Source organism: Coffea eugenioides, chromosome 2 (assembly GCF_003713205.1).
Source record: "Coffea eugenioides isolate CCC68of chromosome 2, Ceug_1.0, whole genome shotgun sequence".
NCBI classification, from domain to species: domain Eukaryota; kingdom Viridiplantae; phylum Streptophyta; class Magnoliopsida; order Gentianales; family Rubiaceae; genus Coffea; species Coffea eugenioides.
The window spans coordinates 31,130,658-31,150,341 of record NC_040036.1 but is presented as its reverse complement, the minus strand read 5'-3'; the positions used below and the strand labels follow the sequence as shown (position 1 = coordinate 31,150,341).

Genomic DNA, 19,684 nt, shown 5'->3' with positions numbered 1-19,684 from the left:
TCATGAAAAACTTAAGCAAGATTAAGAAAAGATCTTAACATTCTTTAGGAACACTATCAAGTATATGTAAGTTGAAGTTATGAATCTATACCTTCTTTTGCTTTACCAACATGACCAACTTTCAATGCCAATCCAATAATATTTTCCCTTTTCATAATTGGTTCTTCTTGTTCATGCAATTTTTTTTTTTTATTTTATTCTTCACCAAATCTTAATTTAAGCCATTTTATATTTCATGAATGGCTCAATTAATGATTAACACCACCAATTTTACTCAAAAAAGTCAATAGTATTCCCGACTAATCATAAACTAACTATCCCTCCAACCGACTTATCATAAACTAACTATTCCTTCAACTCTTGCAAGTCACACCAAATATTTCTCCACCGTATCTTTTCCCGTTTTCCTCTCTCTTTGTACGCTCGAATAATAGTTGTACACAAAAGTTGTCGACTTTGTGATTCGGATTGTGTTATTAGGTTTGCAGCAATCGAGGCACACTTTCTATGCATGTTATGTTAGGAGCCCTTTCTATCTATGCTTCTTTGTTCAGCACTAACCAAGATTACAAAGAGAAGATGTTGAGCAGGGACGATGGATTGTGGACTACGGCAAGGCTTCTTAATTACAAAAAAGACTCAACGATTTAATCAAGTCTTCTGTGAATACGCTCGTTCTTCATTTATACGAATTTTTTTTTTAATAAGGGTCTGGAACTAATAACAAAACCGGTGGTCAGAAAAAAAAAAGGGTTTATGGTTGCCTTTTCAAAGGGTCTTTCCCAAAATTCTGAGCAAGAATAGACTTGCATTCGTGATGGTCAATAATTCTCTGAACAGACCGATGTGTGGAGTGTTGAATTAAAGACTACTTTTATTTTAGTATGTATACTAGAAAATTAGTTATGCAGAGAATGTCAAGTCAAGTCTTATGTGGTGGACAGCATTGCCATTACTACAATTTGGCTTGGAAATTTCTTCGGTGTGGTTAACTTATAATAACAATGATTAGACAGGATTTGTTGAGCTAATCGAATCTGTCATTTTTACACCAAAAAAAAAAAAAAAGAAGATACTGCAAACCTAATACCACAATCTGTCATTTGGATTGTCTTATTCGGTAATTACCAGGGCTTATGGATCGATTCATTGTTCCCTTGACCAAGTAGTTGCACGAGCCTACTCAGCAGTATAGCTTTCTTTCTCTCATGTCTACTCTTACGTAAAAAAGGATTGAGCCTGTTTTTCTTAACGGATTGATAAACCAACTAAAGCTTTCTAACTTGTGGAATTTGTTGTATTCAATAAATCATTGTAATCCTAAAAGCCAGAGTGTGACGACCCCACCGCACCCAGAGGCGTACCAAAAGGTTTAGCGGACCGTCTACCTGGCTCGCGCCAGGACTCGAAAACGCAAAGCAATGAAAGCCATATAAACCAAAAAAGTACTATTCACAATATAAACATTGACAAAAGAGTTCTATTTACACCTTCAAAAGTAGATATCCAGACCACTACATCATCTTGTGATAACAACCAAAATTGGAAAGTAGACCCGAAAAAGGGTCCTTACACGGATCACTACAACAAGAAAGACCAGCTTAACTGTCCGGTTACTACAAACTAGACCTAGTTATAGTAGTGACAGTGCCAAAGAGTCTCCTGCATCGGCCCCTGTTAAGGAAAATAAAGGGAAAGGGGTAAGCTATACGCTTAGTAAGTAAACAGGGATAAAAACGTAAATGGCACATCAAGACGAACAATTACGTCACAAAGATGCCAAGTCAAAAGCAAAAGAAATAACAGCACAAGTTAAGGATACAGGTTGGCTCCAAAGCCAAGTCATCTGCCACGTGTGACCTCCTGTCGACACTCCGTCGACCACAAATAAAGGCCGTAAAACTCCACTTATACTCCCACCGTACCCCTTATCGCCCTCACTGGCCAGTCAACCGCACAAAATGGCTCGAGCAATCAAAACGAAATCGAACTTGGTTCACAAACGTGGTGATCTCAAAACTAGGTTGGACTGACTTCGACCAAGCCCTGGCCGGCTCGAATAGTCCGTCTAGGTCTTGAGATCGGACCCCAAACTCATCATATTTCAAAAGTCACCCCGAGGACAAGCTCCAGGGGTTCAGTCCTAAAACAATTCATATACGCATGTCATGTACAAATACAGGTGCAAATTAGGGTTTAGGTCGAGTGTGATAAAGTACACCCTCGCCTAAGTACCATTTCATTCACATCAACGCACATAAGCAATTTATACATAGAAACGGCCTGAATACTTACGTAAAGAGCAAGTATAGCAAAAGTGCGAAAATCATGTCGCGTGCGACAGCTAATGGCTCCCACTGGCTCCGCCTAGCCTGCTACCGTCTGCAATAGAAGGTTGTACCACATTATTCCACAAATAGCTACTAAAATGTATAAATCAAGCAAAAACGGCAAAACGGACACGCGCACGCGCGGAAACGGCGCCAAAGTTCGGGTTCTGGGCTGCCCTGTTTTCCAGTTCGAACGGTTTCGCGCGTCGCAAACGCATGATCCGTTTCTATGGTTCTCATGCAAGTTTTCTAACCAATTTCATACCAAATAAAACACACATATACTAGCTCCTAATAGTTTCACAAGAGACCCGAAAATTCCTTTCCCAATTTAACCCCAAAACCTAGCAAACACTAACCATGGTCTAGGCTCTAACCTTACTAGCTCCAACTAGCTTCAAAACCTTAATCAACCAAACCCTAACCATCTAAGCCCTAGTTCAACCAAACTAACTTCCCTTTAAACTAGGGTTTCATGACTAAACTGGATTTTTCTAAGATCCAACTATACAAGTAAAATTAATACATCAAAGATTCCATTTACAAGTCAAATAACCAATCAAATCCACTTAAAGAACCATGAAGCAAGAAACCCTAATTTCTTCCTAGCCTTGACCGAATTTTATGCAGCAATATATCACCAAAATAAACCTTCAAACTACACTATAATCACCATATAAACCATAAAAGTGTACAACCACAACAAGAGAATCACTTTCATGGCTTCAAGATTCATTCACCAAAAATCAACTTCCAAGTGAGATGATTTACCTTTAAGTAAGCCTTGCAAGTGATGAACCTACAACAAGCAAGTGCCCAAGTTGTTGCCCTAAGCTCCAAGATCAAGATGGATGGCTAAAACTTGGATGAACTTGGAAGAAATCCTCTCTTCTCCCTTGGCTTCAATCTCGGCTCTCTCTCTCTCTCTCTCTTGAAGTTTGTTTGGTTTATAACTATGTTTAGCTTGTATTTCCTTGGTATAATATAAGTCAAAGACTCCAAAAGATATTTTCCACTTCAACCAATCACACAAAAGTTTAAATTTTACTCCTTAACCCTTACACCTTCACTTTCTCTTTCTTACACTCTTGCCCATAAATATATGAAAAGCTTTCAATTAACTCCATAGAGTATACACTTAATCTAGTCTAAAATCCTTAATCACTCTTAATCGCTTCACTAACCACCCTTCTATCTTAATCACCCATTCTTAATCATCCCTTATTCCACATAAAAGCAACTCAACAACACACTTTTTAACATGGGCAAAATCAAAGGCTTTAAAACCAACTTAGGGTTTCTAATGGATTGTAACATTAGAGGTTTTAGTAATAACCCAAATTAGGGTTTTCAAATTATTTAGGCAAAATAACATTTTAAAGAATTACCACCAACCTTAAAACCAGGTTTTATAGAAAAAAAATAACACTAATATTCCTTATTCAAATAATATCAAAATTAAGGACTAACCAGGGTCTTACACAGAGAGCCAAAATTACCGATTACTAATATGACATGTATATACCTTTTCTTGAAATTTGCTTTAGGTAGGACTTCAAACGAACTGAGTCGAGTCGAGTCGAATTAAATTTTGATCTAATCAAACCGAGCCTTAACTTAGTTTTATCGAACTCCAACTCGAGTTCGAGTTCAAGCTCGATGAGCTGACAATTTTGAAGCTCGAGCTCAAAAAAATAAAAATAATTATTTTATTTTTTAAAAAATAAATAATATAATATTTTTTTCTTAGTAAATAATAAAATATTAAGGATATATATATAATTTTACTATTAAAATAAAAAGCCTAACGAGTTTAATATTTTGAACTCGAGTTTGATTCGGCCAACTCGAACTCGACTCGAGTTCGATATTGATCGATCTCGAGTTGAGTTTGACTCGAGTCGCTCGCGAATAGCTCGATTCATTTGCACCCCTAGCTTTAGGAGCTGGTGAAAGAAATGGAGAGACAGTAAACGTACCAATTTAACACACAATCAATAATCTGTTACTGTTTTACTGATCATTTCATCGTGGTTATGGGAGTAATATACACTTTTTTAAGGACTTTGAATCTTTGAGCCCGAGTCATAGTCATAGCAGCAAAGTTGAGAACGTTTTATGCTGTCTTGACTCTTGGATTTTACATTGCTTGTTGAAAATGTAGCACTCGCATATTTCTTTTGAAAATGCTCTATTCTTTCTGAAATCAATCGAAGTAACTCTCCAGAGTGTAACTTTTGAGCACATACACACACACACACACGAATATCTACCGAATCAATTTACTGCAGAAACACATATTGCTTTAAAGATCAAAATGATCTCTGTACTCCATATTAGACTGGTTTTATCTCATAGTAATAACGCATAACTGTGTTGATGTTTTTCGGATTGTGAGGCCTGCAGATGTCTATATATCTTTTGGATATTCCCTCAAAAACAAAACAAGAAATGCGTTTTACAGATAAATTGTAAGATCATGATTATTGATTATTATGCATAGGGACTTGCATTTCTCAGGAAAAGCCAACGCACTTAGGGTGGAATAATTCAGCAATACAGGGCAGCAAGACATACATATACTGACATAATCTCAGACTACAAATTAACCACAATTCTGAGACTTGAACCTTATTTGTTGGGGTTTTAGAGACTACCGAACGTAAAATATTGTTGAGTTTTTCATCTACCTCGGCCCGGATAAAGTTGATGGCAATATTGGACTTCCAACATCAACAACTACTTGTCCTTGATGATCACCAGCCGCCTCTGTCCTAACTGTGGATGAATTCGTGAAGTCATAGTCCAGATTGGTTTCAGCTACTACCAAACCTTCCAGTGCCTTGACTACTAAAGACATGGAAGGCCTGTTGTTGACATTTCCCTGCAGACACCATGCGGCAATCCTCATCATCTCCATAGCTTCCTCGACGTGGATCAGCATATCAGCACTTTTCCTGTCAACCATGTCCTCTAGTCTTTCTTCTTCAGCTTTTCTCTTAAAAATACTGAGCAAATGCCTGTCTTCCTCAATCTTTGAGGAATCAAAGTTCTTTCGTCCACAAAGGATTTCCAACATCACAATGCCAAAGCTATAGACGTCCACTTTTTCTGTGACAGTGGAGCTCAACCATTCAGGAGCCAAATAACCTGGTGTTCCTCTCATCCTTGTAACAACTCTGCTTTGGTCCTTTTCAATCAGCTTTGACAACCCAAAATCAGCAACTTTTGCATTGAAATTTTCATCTAAAAGGATGTTTTGGGGTTTGATGTCAAAATGAATTATTCTCTGACTGCAATCTTCGTGGAGATAAGCTAATCCCTTGGCAATGTCTGAGATGATTTTTCTCCTAGTCCTCCATGGAAGAGAATAGCTTCGCATTTCACCAAAAATCCATCTATCCAAAGAACCACTAGCCATATGTTCGTAAACCAAAAGGCGATGCGAATTCTCAAAACAAAAACCAGTAAGTTTTACCAAGTTAACATGGTGGATGCTACCAATTATCTGCACTTCCGCTAAAAACGAGTCCTTCAGTTGAGCCAAACCATCAAGACACTTGACTGCTATCTTCGTACCATTGTATAGTTCCCCTTCATAAACAGAACCAAATCCTCCTTCCCCAAGTCTTTTCTTGAAATCTTCTGTCATTGCTTTCAAGTTCTCATAAGAATATCTTATAGGCATTCCTGGTACCTGGTTCAGAAAATCGCCCTCAAATTCATCTGCTTCCTTGAATATCCTCCTCAAAAGGACCAGGCAAGAGCCGATTAAACATACCATACCAAAGAAAGCCCCAAATGTTGATGCCAGTATAATTGTTTTACGACTTGACGTGTTGGCTTTTTGCACCTTAACGAGAAGAGTTGTATTATATGGTGATCCGATATAATTCTCATTGTTAATCATAGAAAAAACTTCGTTTAGCAAAAAGCAATCGCCTCTATCCCATAGATATCTATCATGATAAAACAGAGCTGCTTTGCATGAACAGCTACTTAGACATTTACTTTTGCAGTCCTCCATTACTCTCGTTATGCTGTCTAAGCTTGAATCAGATGCAAAGTAAGATGTATTATTTAGCTCTAGAAGAGTATGATCTTGGGAGTGATCACAAGAAATTGGAGTGATTGGAGAACATCCAAGATCGGGTTGTCTGGACATTATTTGGCTGAAATAGCTCTGCTGGCCATTGGTTGTTTCAATACAACCGCATTGCCCTTTTGAACAGACCCCATATTTGCCGCACACCATAGGGTATCCACAATCACCAACATATGGGTTCAAAAGATCAATAACCTCTATAAATCCCCCTGCTCCCCACTGATATACTTTTAAATGCCCATCGGGCCCAAACTTCATGAATTGAGCTACTGATGCTGGAGGAATTGTAAAGTCATTGAAGCTTCCGTTCCTGAACTCATAATAGGGATAACTATTGATGCCAGACGCATAGTATCTTTGAGGTGGATCAGACTGTATATAAGCTGACAAGCCATCAGAGCCAACACCAAGAGAAAGCCGACCTTCACTCCAATTGGATGCGGAAACACTAGCTGTCAGCTTCTGCCCGGGAGCCAACTTTTGTCCCAGCAGTAGTGAGTCGGTGGGATGATCAAAAGACTGCCAAATGGATTCATTGTTTGGGCCAAATAGCACGAGGTTTCCCATTTCTGTCAAGTTTAAGCCTGAAACAGACTTTCCTCTCGTATTGCTGGACCATATTAAGGTGCCGTCAATGTTTGCGAAGACCAGATCTCCATCTTCTTTTAGTTGCAACTTTGCATTACTCTGAACAAGATTATTCCTGTTAGCAGACCAGACTAATTCTGAGGATCGCAGATATCCACCAGTATTGAGCGGACCTTGGGCAATGAGGACTCCAAAGAGGCATCCACCATCACCATCTCCTGAGTTACAGTAAAAGCCGCACACATAACTTGGTCCATCGCTTTCTCTCTGGAGGATGGGTGTCATCATGGAATCATAGTCCTGATGGGTCCACGAAGCGGGAAGATAGGCAATTGAATTATAATTCACGTTTTGGGCGCTCGGAGATATTGATGAGGAAAATAGAAGCAGGATAGCAAGAAAAATGGTATAACGTTGTGATCTCTGTTCTTCAACCATTGCTTGACTTAGAGAGGTTGTTGTGGCTTTTTTGGATTTTGGGCTCGCACAAAAGATAATATGGCAAATTACAAACTGAGCCAAGGCAGGATAGACAAAATCTCTTCCTTCATTGTAGGTGAATTCTCTGTTTGGCTGTGGTCTGCCTCGGATCTACTTCACTTTTGATTTTTCAGCTGGCTGATAGGTTTTGCTAAGCTTGATTTATCTGGCGTTTACTTTGACTAGATCGCCAGTTTGAAACAGTCAAATTTCTTTGAAGTCTCTTCGTTCCTTCATTCCTCATACGAGGAGTACAGGGGGAAAACTTTTTTATTGAATAAATATATCCCATGGTAGGAATGCAGTCAACCAAAAAAACAAAAAAAGTTGAGCATTTTAAACTCTTAGGTCATGTTATTCTTTGGAGAGTATTCCACATCATTTAATGAGCTCCAAATTAATTACCTTATTCAGTCCTACAAAATCCCTTTTTATGGAGAAATTATATTTATCAGGGGTTATCTCATCATCCCAGACTCATTCCCTAACTGCAGAAATTTTTATGTCAGAAACCTTTTTTTTTTCCTCCAACTTAGGAATAATTGAGCATGCACTTGTAATTAAGTTGCAATAGGGCTGGTTAGAATTGTATCAAGAGCAAATTGGGTAGCAAGTCAACCTCATGAATGATACCGAAAGGTCCCATGATGCCATGATATGTCAAGCCTAGAGCACAGTCTTGACGTTCTTGTAAGCTGATAAGTATGCGTTTACTGTTGTTAAGAAAACGAGCCAACACATGTTTTCTGGTCTAAATTAGAGGCAAGAGGCAAGAGCAGGTTAGAGCCCATAAAACAATTGGAGGAAGATATATTATAGGTGGTCAAAACCAGTAAGAGTTCTTTTACTAGTGCTATTTTTGCTTTGCAACTGGCTGATCCTCTTCTCCACTCAGTTTATTGAACAAGAAGCTGGAAATTAGGCAAACATAAAAGAGTTACTACGTTGTAAACAAACTTGGAAAATGGCATGGTGCTGATGAAATTTCCTTTGCAGTTTGCTAAAGAACTTAGAAGTAGAAATTCATAAGATAAATATGACTTGTAGAAGCCTAATATTTGTAGATAATACCTAGGATAATCCTTTATGATTTAGTACACTTCTTCAATGACTGAAAAAGCCTACCTTGACTAACTAAACTAACCCTGGAAATAAGATGATACAAGACCAAAAACAAACCCTTCTTGATCCTCATTTATTTGTGTCTACGTTTATTCTTCCCGGCCTCTAGCCAGAACTCTCACTTTGAAATCTCACCTGCACAAAGGAAAATATATCAACCTTTATTATTTCATTGTCCCACCCAAAAAAAAAGGAAGTAAAAGTTTATCTACAAGATAGAATCTGTTTGGCATGATTTTAGTTTTATGGAAGCAATTGGAATAAAGATGATCATGGATTCTAAAAAAGGTTACATGGTTCAAAGTTGGCAGCGCATTTTTCAGGAAGCTGCATGGCCAGGCTGCGATCGACTCCTGAAATCGGAGGACCATTGATAAGTACACATAAACAGGGCTGTCCTAGAGCTTTGAGGGCAACACAGCAAGCCTCGTTTGGTTGGTAGGGACTGAATGGAGCAACTGCTGCCCTACATGGAATCAGCTGAACAAGGGCAGAGAAGAAAGTGCTTACACAAGGACTCCCCCTGGTTTCCAGCACCAGGAAACCTGCCATGGTGACCATTAGCACCAGCAGAACTGGGACTGCATTTCTTCGAGATTGATACATTCTTTTTTTCTCTCTTTTTTTTTTTTTGGCCCTCGACTGCAGATGAGTAGTGAAATGCCCTACATTTTCACAGGGATCAATGTATATATATATATATATTCATTCTCTGAGTGAACTAAGAAGTCTAGTGCATTTTGTGCTTATTTCCTAACTCTGAATCACACTTGATTCATGTCACTTGTCGTGTGGCAATTATGCTGAAATAATATGATTGAAAAAAAAAAACTTGTGATGAAAGTTTTGTATATCAAGACAGAGAAAATAGCAGTGGCGCTGGTTGAATAAAAATAGCAGTAGTATTTTTGCAGAATTTCACATTGAACTTTATCCTCGGACCATTTTCAATGAATACCAACTTCTTCTTTTGCAGCACATATATGTATGCTGATATTATAGATCAAAGATATACAACAATTAATATTTGAATACTGTATAGAGCTGTGTTCACAAATTCTGGAGTCTTGATAGCATATTCTTGTTTGGCTGTTGATTATAACAGGTCATCTGATTTCAAAGATCAATGTATTTACCAATAATCAGAAGTTTTTCGTCTAACCTGTGTTATGGTAGTCAATGCGTGATATTGCCTCTAGTTGTTCAATCATTCACCAGATTAATTTGGATGGCAAATGCTGAAAGGACATACCTCCCAAGTTGTAGACTTGAGTGGTCCGTTACAGCCTCCTTGCCTGGTAACCTACCAGTAATTGGAAAATTAAGCCAGCAGATTGGTGACCCCTGTCTCTACCTGTGTTTTCAAACTCGGACCAGACCGGCCTGTCCGACCGGTTGAACCGGGAACCGACCAAGTGTCCGGTCCGAGTTGGTCATCAGAACCGGGAGATTTAAAACCCGGTCAACTCCGGTCAAAAACCGGGTTTGACCGGTACAGAACTGGAAAAACCGGTCCAACAGGAGATTTTGTAAAAAAAGTTCAAACTTTTTTAATATTATGTTTTGACCCCCTAAATTGTGAAAACTTATTAATATACCTCAAATATTTCATACTTTATAAATATTGTCCTAAAATTTAATGTTATTTTTCAATTAAATCCATAATTTTAATTCTAAACTTGTTAATGTTTATTAAATAATATAAATTGTTACTTGATTATTCTAATTTCTTTGTATTTTCTTGTTAAATATATTTGAAACATCAAATATATATTAATATACCTTTATTAATATCAATCTGTTATTGGATATTTTATATACAATAATTTAATTTTTAAATAATTTTTATTTATGACGTCATCCGGTTCGACCCCTATCGACCCCCGGTCGAACCCATTGACCTCTGACCCCTGACCTCAGCCGAGTCGATACCGGTCCGGTTCTGAAAACATAGGTCTCTACTATATCAGACACAGTGACAGAATCAAGACCCGGGATCAGCCGGGGGGGGGCAAACAAATATGTTTGTACTGCACTACAATCACAGTTATACAAATATGTTGTTTTCTTTTTTTTTTTCCAGTGAAAAATATGATAATGAAGTGATACTAAAATATTGATTATGTGAATAATTTGGTTTAAAAATTGGTAGATTTTACTCACAATCTTGTAACATGATTGTGAATTGTAAAATACAAAATAATAAACATTTGAAGTTGTTTTAGATTTTTTAGGGGGACAATTTGACGGAAAAGAACAATGTTGAAAATGTTAAGGGGGGAGGAGGGCCAGTTCTAAAGAAACATTGAAAGACTTGGAAGTTTTCTTTATAATTTTGTAATTTTCCAAGAGTTGAGGGGAAGCAATTGCCTGCACTCAAGACTCAGACTCAATGTGGCTCCACTGTTGCGCGCACACACCTATATCAGGAATCCTATAATAACTAGTAATAGTTCACATGCTTTTTGCACGTAATTGTAATATTTTAAAATATATTATTTTTTAGTTACTAAAAATTTTTTATGAAATTTTGATCATCAATATCATAATATAGTATTTTTATGTTATTTATTTTTTTAAGCTAGTTACTTTTAAAAATTTTATTAAATGAAAAGAGATATACAACATTCCAATGTAGTTGACATATCCCCTAGGATTGAATTTGAAATCATGAACCAAATACTTTTTTATTTATAGCTTGAACTCTAACATATCAAATATTGATAATATCATGTTTTACCAAAATTATTGTATATTCATGATTCTATTGCGTATAAACCACAATCATCACAATTTTTTATAAGCGAAGAATATAATTAGGTTAGAAAAATAAACATACATGTAATTTGAATTCTTTGTATTATGTTAATTTTATTTTTGTCAATAATGGAGTATAAACGATCCACCACGTAAAATTTTTTTACTTGTACATTCTAGCAATTGAAATTTTATAGATAGAGATAGTTGGAGTTTTTCTATTTTTCTTTTCTTTTATTCATGTTTTTAGCACAATCCAATGCGAAGAAAGAGCAACAAGTTTACTTTTTTCATATGAGCACAATATTTTTCGTTCTAATATTAGTTTTTTTTATGATCATGAAATTGGAATGAGAATTGTGGCTAATTAATAATTTTAATATTAATTTTTTGTATATTGCAGTGTTTTAGTTTTTAATTGCCAACTTTTAATCCATAACCGCTATCATTATTTATCAATTATTGGAATGCACTAAATCTCTCTAATTACAATTGTCACCGTAAATGAAATTTACTTAATTTTAAAGCTTTTCATTTCATAACTGCTTCCATTATTCACTAATATTGCAATACAATAAATATATGTAATCATTAGAAAAATAAGGGTATTTTGGACATCACCAAAAACAATATGCATATCATTTTCATTTTATCATTTTATCATTTTTTATTTTATATTTATTCTTATTATAATTCTTATTTTATCATTGGAGATGGTTTCTGACTTGATGGATGGATTTGGTTTGCTCAAACCAATACAAATAAAGCACTACTATATTATTGTTAATAACAATGTTTGTCTTCCCCTGAATATCAGTGATTTGGATGTTGTCTTTGGTATTATTTGAATTGTATTTTAGCTTTTTAATTCATTTGCTATTTACTTTATGTCATTTTATAAATAGTTTTCAAATTTTTTTCAGTTTTTCTTGTTTTGATCGGTTGCTATTAATGATAATAGTGATTTGTATGGTGCTATTTTAGATTTCTTTTTTTCTAGTTTAATACTGCTATTTCAGTTATAAAGGTGTCATCATTTTTTGTATATTGAAATTCCATTGGGTGCAACATGAAAAATTTTTCATATTGATAAAAAGTGCATAATTGTAAAATTTACTTGTGATATTTGTATGAAAATATACAGATGAATAAGGGTTTTCTTATCCTTGTATGTTTCTCCATTTTTTAAAGAGTATCTATTTTTTGAAATTGATTTTTGTGAGAACCCAGAGAAAAAATTATTTTTAGGCATTATTTTATTTCTTTGCACACGTTTTCTATATTTTCTTTATTATATTACCTTTATAGATATTTTTATAAGTAAATATAGTTTTTAAATCATTTTTCTAGTATAACTTAGTTCATGAGAAATTAGGAGTGTATATTGGACGTGGAACCCGCTAGTGCGTTAAGTGAGAGAAATTCGGCCAATTAGGTTAAGTTATGCATAAAGGAGGTTAATTACTAGGTGTTAGGAGATAATTAGATGTTACCTAAATGGATTAACCATGGGGAAACAAGAAAATAACTTTAAAGTATAAAAGGTGCCACGTGTCCTTTTCTTATTTGAAGTTGGACTTGTTTAACTTTCTTACCTTTACTAAAAGATCAATTTTGACCCAAATCATCTTCATTTTTTACCCTTCTTGGCCGAACCTCTTAAGGAGAGAAAAGAGAGTGAGCTTCAACTTTTGGCTTTCAATTCTTGCTTATATCTTGCAATCCAACCAATTAAATCTTGAATTTGCCTACAAAAGTGACTTGCTAAGGAAGATTAAAGGTTTTGGTGGAGTTGTTTTGGAGGAGAAACCCCGAAGCTACTACCTTTTTTGAGGAGTTAAGGTATTTTGCTTGAAAACTCACTCTTTGTTCCTAATAATGGTAAATTAGTGATTTATGGTGGCTAAATAGGTTGTTTTATGGAAGATTTCATGGATTAAAGTGGAGTTACCTAAATTTCTGATTTTTTTGAGAATTTTTCTGTTTTCATATGATGGTTATGGTTGGCCTTGGATTGATAGCTCTAAATTGTGTTAAATGGAGCCTTTGTGCGTTAATTACGATTATTTGCGGAAAATTTCAGGGCTTCTAATTAGGGCTTTATTATGGTTGGTTGTTAAGCTTCTAATTGGCTGTGATTGAGAGGTATTGTGACCCTAATGAAGTGTGTTGAATGGCCTATGAATTGTTAGTGTGCTTGTGGTTGTTTTGGATGAATTTAAATGGTTGTTTGTATGATGAAAAATCTGAAATTTTAGGGGAAATGCTGTCCAAATGTTTAAGATATTGGATTCGTGTGAGTTTCGGTTGATGTTGGATAAAAATGAAAGGTTTTGGGGTTTGTTTCTACTTTTAGCCCTAAATGTTATGTATTTTCCATTTCCAAGCTATATTTGGTTTTGCCTTAATAGTTCATTTAAGAGGTATTCGACTCATGTCCGATTCTCAATTGTGCTTTCTTGATTGTTATAGGGCGTGCTGGTGATCCGAGACTTACGTCAGGCAAAACGTGTGAAATTGCTTTGTTTGACTTGGTGAGTATACTACTCACAGATTGTTATTCCGTGACTTTATTGTACTTGAAATCTGTGATTGGATTACTTGTGATTACTGCTTATGCTAGATGAGACGAGAGTGTACTTTACCACTCTCGTACTCTATGGCTTATTTGACCGTTTACTGTATCACTTGGAATTCTCTTGATTGTACTTGATTTTGTGTCGTTTGGACATGTATCCAACGACCTTTACTGTTACCTCTGTGCTCAATCTCACTGGTAGTCAATTGACTCGAGCCAGCAAGGGTTTGGTCGAGGGAAATTGACAAGCCATGGGGACTATTTTGGGGATCTTTGGGTATGAGACTCTTAATTCCGATATACTCGAGTATTACCATTTCTGTTCTGATTGGTGTTCGGGCCCGGTAAGAGATATGTGTGATGGACAAAAATCGGAGTAAAATGGGGTCTACGGTAATGGTTACTCTTAAGCGTTGACGGAGAGTCAACGAGATGAGATCAAGTACGGCAATAGAGGAAGAGGGCTCTTGAAAGCCGTCCGTATCCTTTTACTTTCTAAATGATGTATAATAGTTGTTCCTACTTATGTGATGAATGTATTTGACATAAATAGCATTGTATTTTGGTGATCCTTGAATGCTTGAATGATGGTACCTCATTGGGCGAAAATTCACCCCGTTACCTTTGTTTTCCTTACAGGAAATCATCTTTTGGACCAATGATCATTTTGAAAAATAAATTGAGCTAGTATAAATACTTTTGTATAGCTTCTCGGGAGTTGAAAAATCCTAAATGTACCTTGATCCAAATAGTTCCCTTTTGGGTTGTAAATTACAAATGTATATATATAAAACTGTTTAATCATGTTCATGCATTATATTTGGTTTGGAAATGTTCATTCTCTAGAGTTATATAACATTATCTGTATTAGATTGGGTTTCGGCCGGATTGTGACGTGGCAGTCACTATTCACTTTTAGTTTCGATTTTCGTTTTCCGCTTTGTGATTGGTGAATCGTTTAGGAGCGCTAATATATATTTTAGAACGTTTTGTTTGTGTATTACCGTTTTAGTAGTCCTGGCGAGAGTTGGGCAGACAATTCGCTAACCCCTTTGGTACGTCTTAGGAGAAGGTAAGGCTGTCATAATTTTTTTTAACAATCTCAATTAATGACTAATGAGAAATTTTTCATGCTTCAATTAAGAAATTTTGATACATATAATAATAGGAGATGGAGTCCAAGGGTAGGTAAATAGTTTTTAATAAAAAAATTTTAATTATAATTACCAATACTATTAAAATGTAATCAATTGGAGTGTTTTATTTCTTTTAATTAGTGCCACATTAAAATGCAATAATTCTAATTACAAGACATGAGGGTAATTTAGAGATAACAAAAACTCCCTAATATCAAGCGTTCATACTTTTTATATAGTAATGACAATGATAATGATAATGATAGAGCTTTAAAATGGTTAGCATATATATCAGAAATCTCATGATAATAATAAAGCTATAATGTGCTTAGTATCCTTATTAAGTATCGAAACAAAATTATTTGTCACAACAACAATAGTGGTTCAACTTCATCCTAATGCTAAAATCGGCTAATTACTCAGAATATCGATGAAAAAAAGAAAAGTCGGACATGTATGAATCTGACAATGAGTACATATAAAACTATGGCTGCCGAGCTGTGTCAGCTGAAGAGGTGACTTTTGGTGGGTAGATGAACCGACCTAAATCAGTCCCTTTTCAAGTGAAGTGAGGTGTCTTTGCTTATCCGAAGTGGATGGCGGGGCTTCTCCCCTGAGATCACTTCGACAGTCAAGTTAGTATGAAAACGAGAGAAACAATAGTATGTATGAATGAATAGTATGCTTACTCGTGGGGAGTACATGAGGGGTATTTATAGAGCAGGAGTGGAAGGTAGGACGGAGGGCTCATGCTAGTGGGGCCCCTGTTCTGATCATTACGGCTCTGTTGCCTGCCTAAAGCTCTGACTCTGACACTGTAACCGCCTGGATATGGTGACGGGGAGCCTTGCGTAGTAGCCATTAACAGCATCAGGTGCTTTTCAGATAAAACACTGGTCCCGTGTGATGTCAGGCGCGTTGACATCATCAGCGTGCAGCCGAGGTGGGGGCCAAGAGGTCATCCAAGCTGGTGGTCAGAGGTCAGGCCGACCTCAGGACTCAGGTCCAGGACATGATCGCGTTGGTGTAAAGGACGATACAAAGTCACCTCGGCCATGCGGGTTTGGCCGAGGTAAGCATCCTCAATAAGCCCCCCAAGTCTCGGGAGCTCCGAGGCTCGTGAGGTACCGAGGCTTCCTTGCGTCGAGATCATCCAGACTCGGGGCCGGAACTCGCTCCGGAAGATGCGGGGGTGTAACACGTAGGCAGATCAGTTGATAGGACGTGGTGAGCAGAGCGGTTACGGGTAACCGTCGCGTCGTGAGGTAGTGGGACGTTTCGCGCAGAGAGGGTGTCAGTTGAAAGGACGGGACATTAATGAAGAGAAAGAGAGGTACGTCCTTTCGAATTTGAACGTGGCTGCCTTTTCGCATTCTTGCCGCCTTTTCGGGTTCCCCCAAATCCCTATAAATAGGGGGTTCTTTTCACCGCATTGCCCATCACTTTCCCTCTTCGCCTCAGACTTGCAAATTCGTGAGCGTCGCTGAGATCAGTTCTGTCAGCCGAGATCACAGCCGAAGTCATCGCTTTCGTCCGATTCTATAGTCAATAGTAAGTATCTTTCTTTTCATCTCGTCTTTCACACATGGTCAAAACGGTTAAAATCCATAAGGAGACCGTGAAACCGAGCTACCAGGCCGAGGAGAGGCCGGATCCTTTGGAAGAAACGACTTCGTCCAACTCTGAGAGGTCAACGTCTAGTGCTGCAGAGGAATCAGCCGAGGAGGGAACCGCCGAGACAGCCCCGGGGTCACAGTCATTCGAGATGAGTGAGGGTGGTTCCGAGATCGTATATAATGGCGATTTCGGAACTGAAATACCCGTGACGAGGGCGTACTGGAGCCAGTCGCTCCAAAGGATGTCGCCAAAATTGACTTCGGCAAAATGCCGAAATTTAGAAGTCGCATGGGAAGAGACAAGGCCGAAAAGGCGATAAGAAAGTACCCCTTCAGGCCGAGGTATCTCATCACGTCGCCTGGGCCGAATGACTCAGCCGAGAAGCCCCCCATGGGCATTGTGGCTATCTACTTCCAGCAGTTGGAGGCTGGACTGAGGACGCCAATGTCGAGGTTCTTCAGGGAGGTATTTCGTCATTTCGGCGTAAGGATTACCCAACTTACCCCGAACGCGGTCCGCATCCTGGTAGGATTTGAGATCCTATGCCGAAATCAAAAGGTGACTCCCTCCGTGAACCTCATTCGCCGGTGCTACACTATCAAGGCACATGGGACTGATAAGGGATGGTTCTACATCTGCAACCGGAACAACACCATCTCGAAACTCGTGGTTGGTGCTCTCACTTCGATAAAGAACTAGAAGCGCGACTTCTTCTTCGTCCCAGCCGGGGACTTCCCTTGGGGTTTTTGGTGGAGGCCGTTTAAATCGAAAGCCGACCCTTCCGCTGGAGACCACGAAGAGGAGGCCTTCCAGAAGTTGATAGGGTCAAGACTTCGGATCTACAGTTGGGACTACCCCGAAACCGTGCTGGTCGACGGGAGAATTAGCCGAGCCGTGATCAACCCTGACAAACCTCCCTTTCTTTCCACTAAACTTAAGAAACCTTGTAATTTTTCTTTCATAACTTTCTTGTCACTTCGACTGTTGCAAATAATAATGCCTATTTCTTGTGTAGTGGTTAAATTATCCGATATCATCACTTCCGGCTCGGCAGAGGTGGCCAAGAGGAACAAGAGGAAGAGCTCAGAGGACACCTCGACACCTCCGCCGAAGAAGAAAACACAAGGGCAGGTGGCCAAAATTTCGGCGGCCAAGAGTACTCCAACCATGGCAGCCCAAAGCAACTCGGCCGCCGCAACCACAGGATCCACCTCATCTGTGCCAGAAGGGGTGCCCATCGAAGGAGTTACCACGACACTCCCGTCTCCTCATGGCCGAGGCAAATAGCTGAAGCCTCCGGTCAATGCGGTCACGGGATCCTCACTATGGAATCGTTTCCATAGCCCCTCGGTGTTTCCCGGGGAAGACAAGACGCACCCCGGCGAGCATTGGTGTCCAAACTGCACGCTTTCGGTCAATGATAGGTACAGCCATTCTCGGGTTGCAAAAGAGTTAGTGATGCAGTCGAACTTGTCGAGGGACGTGGAGTTTACGAGAAAGCTGACTCCGGCCGAGGTGGTCCAAAGCATTATGGTGTCCACGGCCTCCAATACAGCATTTGTGGTCGAGATGGCACACCGATATTGTGCTCTACTCGAGGAGCAGGACACCGGTAAATTGTAAAATAAGATCTCCAAATTGGAGAAAAAACTTGTAGTGTCCGAGTCCGAGAAGACGGAGCTCCAAAGACGACTTCAACAAGCCGAAACGAAGGAGGAGGAGGCCGTGGCTATCATAAACAGCCTCAGGTCGGCTCTCGAGGAGGAGCAGAAAAAGGGGGATGAGGTGAAGAAGTCCCACGAGCAGGCACTCGAGAGTGCCAGGGCCTCGGCGGTAGAGGCTTACCGGAAGTCCGAGACGTTCACAAAAGAGCTCGATCAACTGACCATGCCGAACTTTATGTTCGACTACACATCTGCTGTTGAAGAGGCCGCTCCTCACCTCTCTCCCAAGGCCTTGGAGTCCTTGAGCAACACGGCCAACTACAACGAGGACTCCAAGGAATTGTGCGATCGGATGGCCGAGAGCATCCAAACTGGACGAAACCTGGCCGAAATTCCGGACGAATTCAACAAATGGCTATCCGAACTCGACGAGGTGTTCGAGGAGGAGGAAGGAGGAGATGGGGCTACTTTCAGCGGGGAAGACGCCGGCGAGAAAACTAGCAAGGTGCATGAAGGAGGAGGAGAACCTCATCCCGGCGGAGAAGAGACCGGCGAGAAAACTGGCCAGGAGGGAGCCGAGACGGGGGTCTAGACTCGCAGGTGTTGAGGGAAAGACCGAGGCGGGAGGTGCTAGAGCACTCCTGTCCTCGGTTCTTGTATTCTTTTTGTAATACCTCTTTTCATTAAATGAAATATCTATTTCTTCTTATCTCGGCTCTTTTAATTTCTCGCTTCGTCCCCTGCTTGTCCCCCTTATTTTTTAATAACGGATGTGTGGCATCGAAGTATTAAAAAATAACAAAATATCTGAAGTGATAACTTGTTAAAATTTTCAAGTATAATACAATCTAAGATTCTCGGCGTGCCAAATCCTCGGCACTAGAGACTCATCTCGGTAGCTTAGCTTACAATACCCACTTAAATTAGATTCTACAACTCGGTAAGGGCCTTCCCATCTTGGCCATAATTTTTCTTGCGGTTCAGCTCGGCTGACCAAGTTTTTCCTTAAGACCAGATCTCCTGGTTGAAATCGACGATGTTTCACGCGGGCATTGTAGTAGCAGGTCAAGGTGTTCTTGTATGAAGCAATTCGAGCTGAGGCAACATCTCTTCTTTCTTCAACGAGGTTGAGATCCAGTTGTCTCTCTTCTTCGTTCACCTCGACAGTATAAGCTGCCAACCGAGGACTGGGTGTAAGGATCTCAGCAGGAATGATCGCTTCGGTTCCGTAGGTCAAGGAGAAAGGAGTCTTCCGTGTGGCCGACCTCGACGTGGTTCGATATGACCACAGGACATTGGGGAGCTCG

At 39.0% G+C, this 19,684-nt stretch overlaps 2 protein-coding genes across 2 annotated transcripts; both read right to left on the bottom strand.

Annotated features, from left to right (window-relative positions):
* Nucleotides 1-4,792: 4,792 nt before the first annotated feature.
* Nucleotides 4,793-7,527, bottom strand: LOC113763409 (G-type lectin S-receptor-like serine/threonine-protein kinase SD2-5). Its single transcript, XM_027307213.1, has one exon. The coding sequence runs from the start codon at nt 7,459-7,461 to the stop codon at nt 5,017-5,019; it is 2,445 nt and encodes an 814-aa protein (XP_027163014.1). The 5' UTR covers nt 7,462-7,527; the 3' UTR covers nt 4,793-5,016.
* Nucleotides 7,528-8,743: 1,216 nt separating this feature from the next.
* Nucleotides 8,744-9,231, bottom strand: LOC113759469 (putative lipid-transfer protein DIR1). Its single transcript, XM_027302046.1, has 2 exons — nt 8,919-9,231; nt 8,744-8,760 (listed from the first exon to the last, which is right to left on the bottom strand). The coding sequence occupies exons 1-2, from the start codon at nt 9,229-9,231 to the stop codon at nt 8,744-8,746; spliced, it is 330 nt and encodes a 109-aa protein (XP_027157847.1).
* Between the last annotated feature and the right edge of the window lie 10,453 nt (nt 9,232-19,684).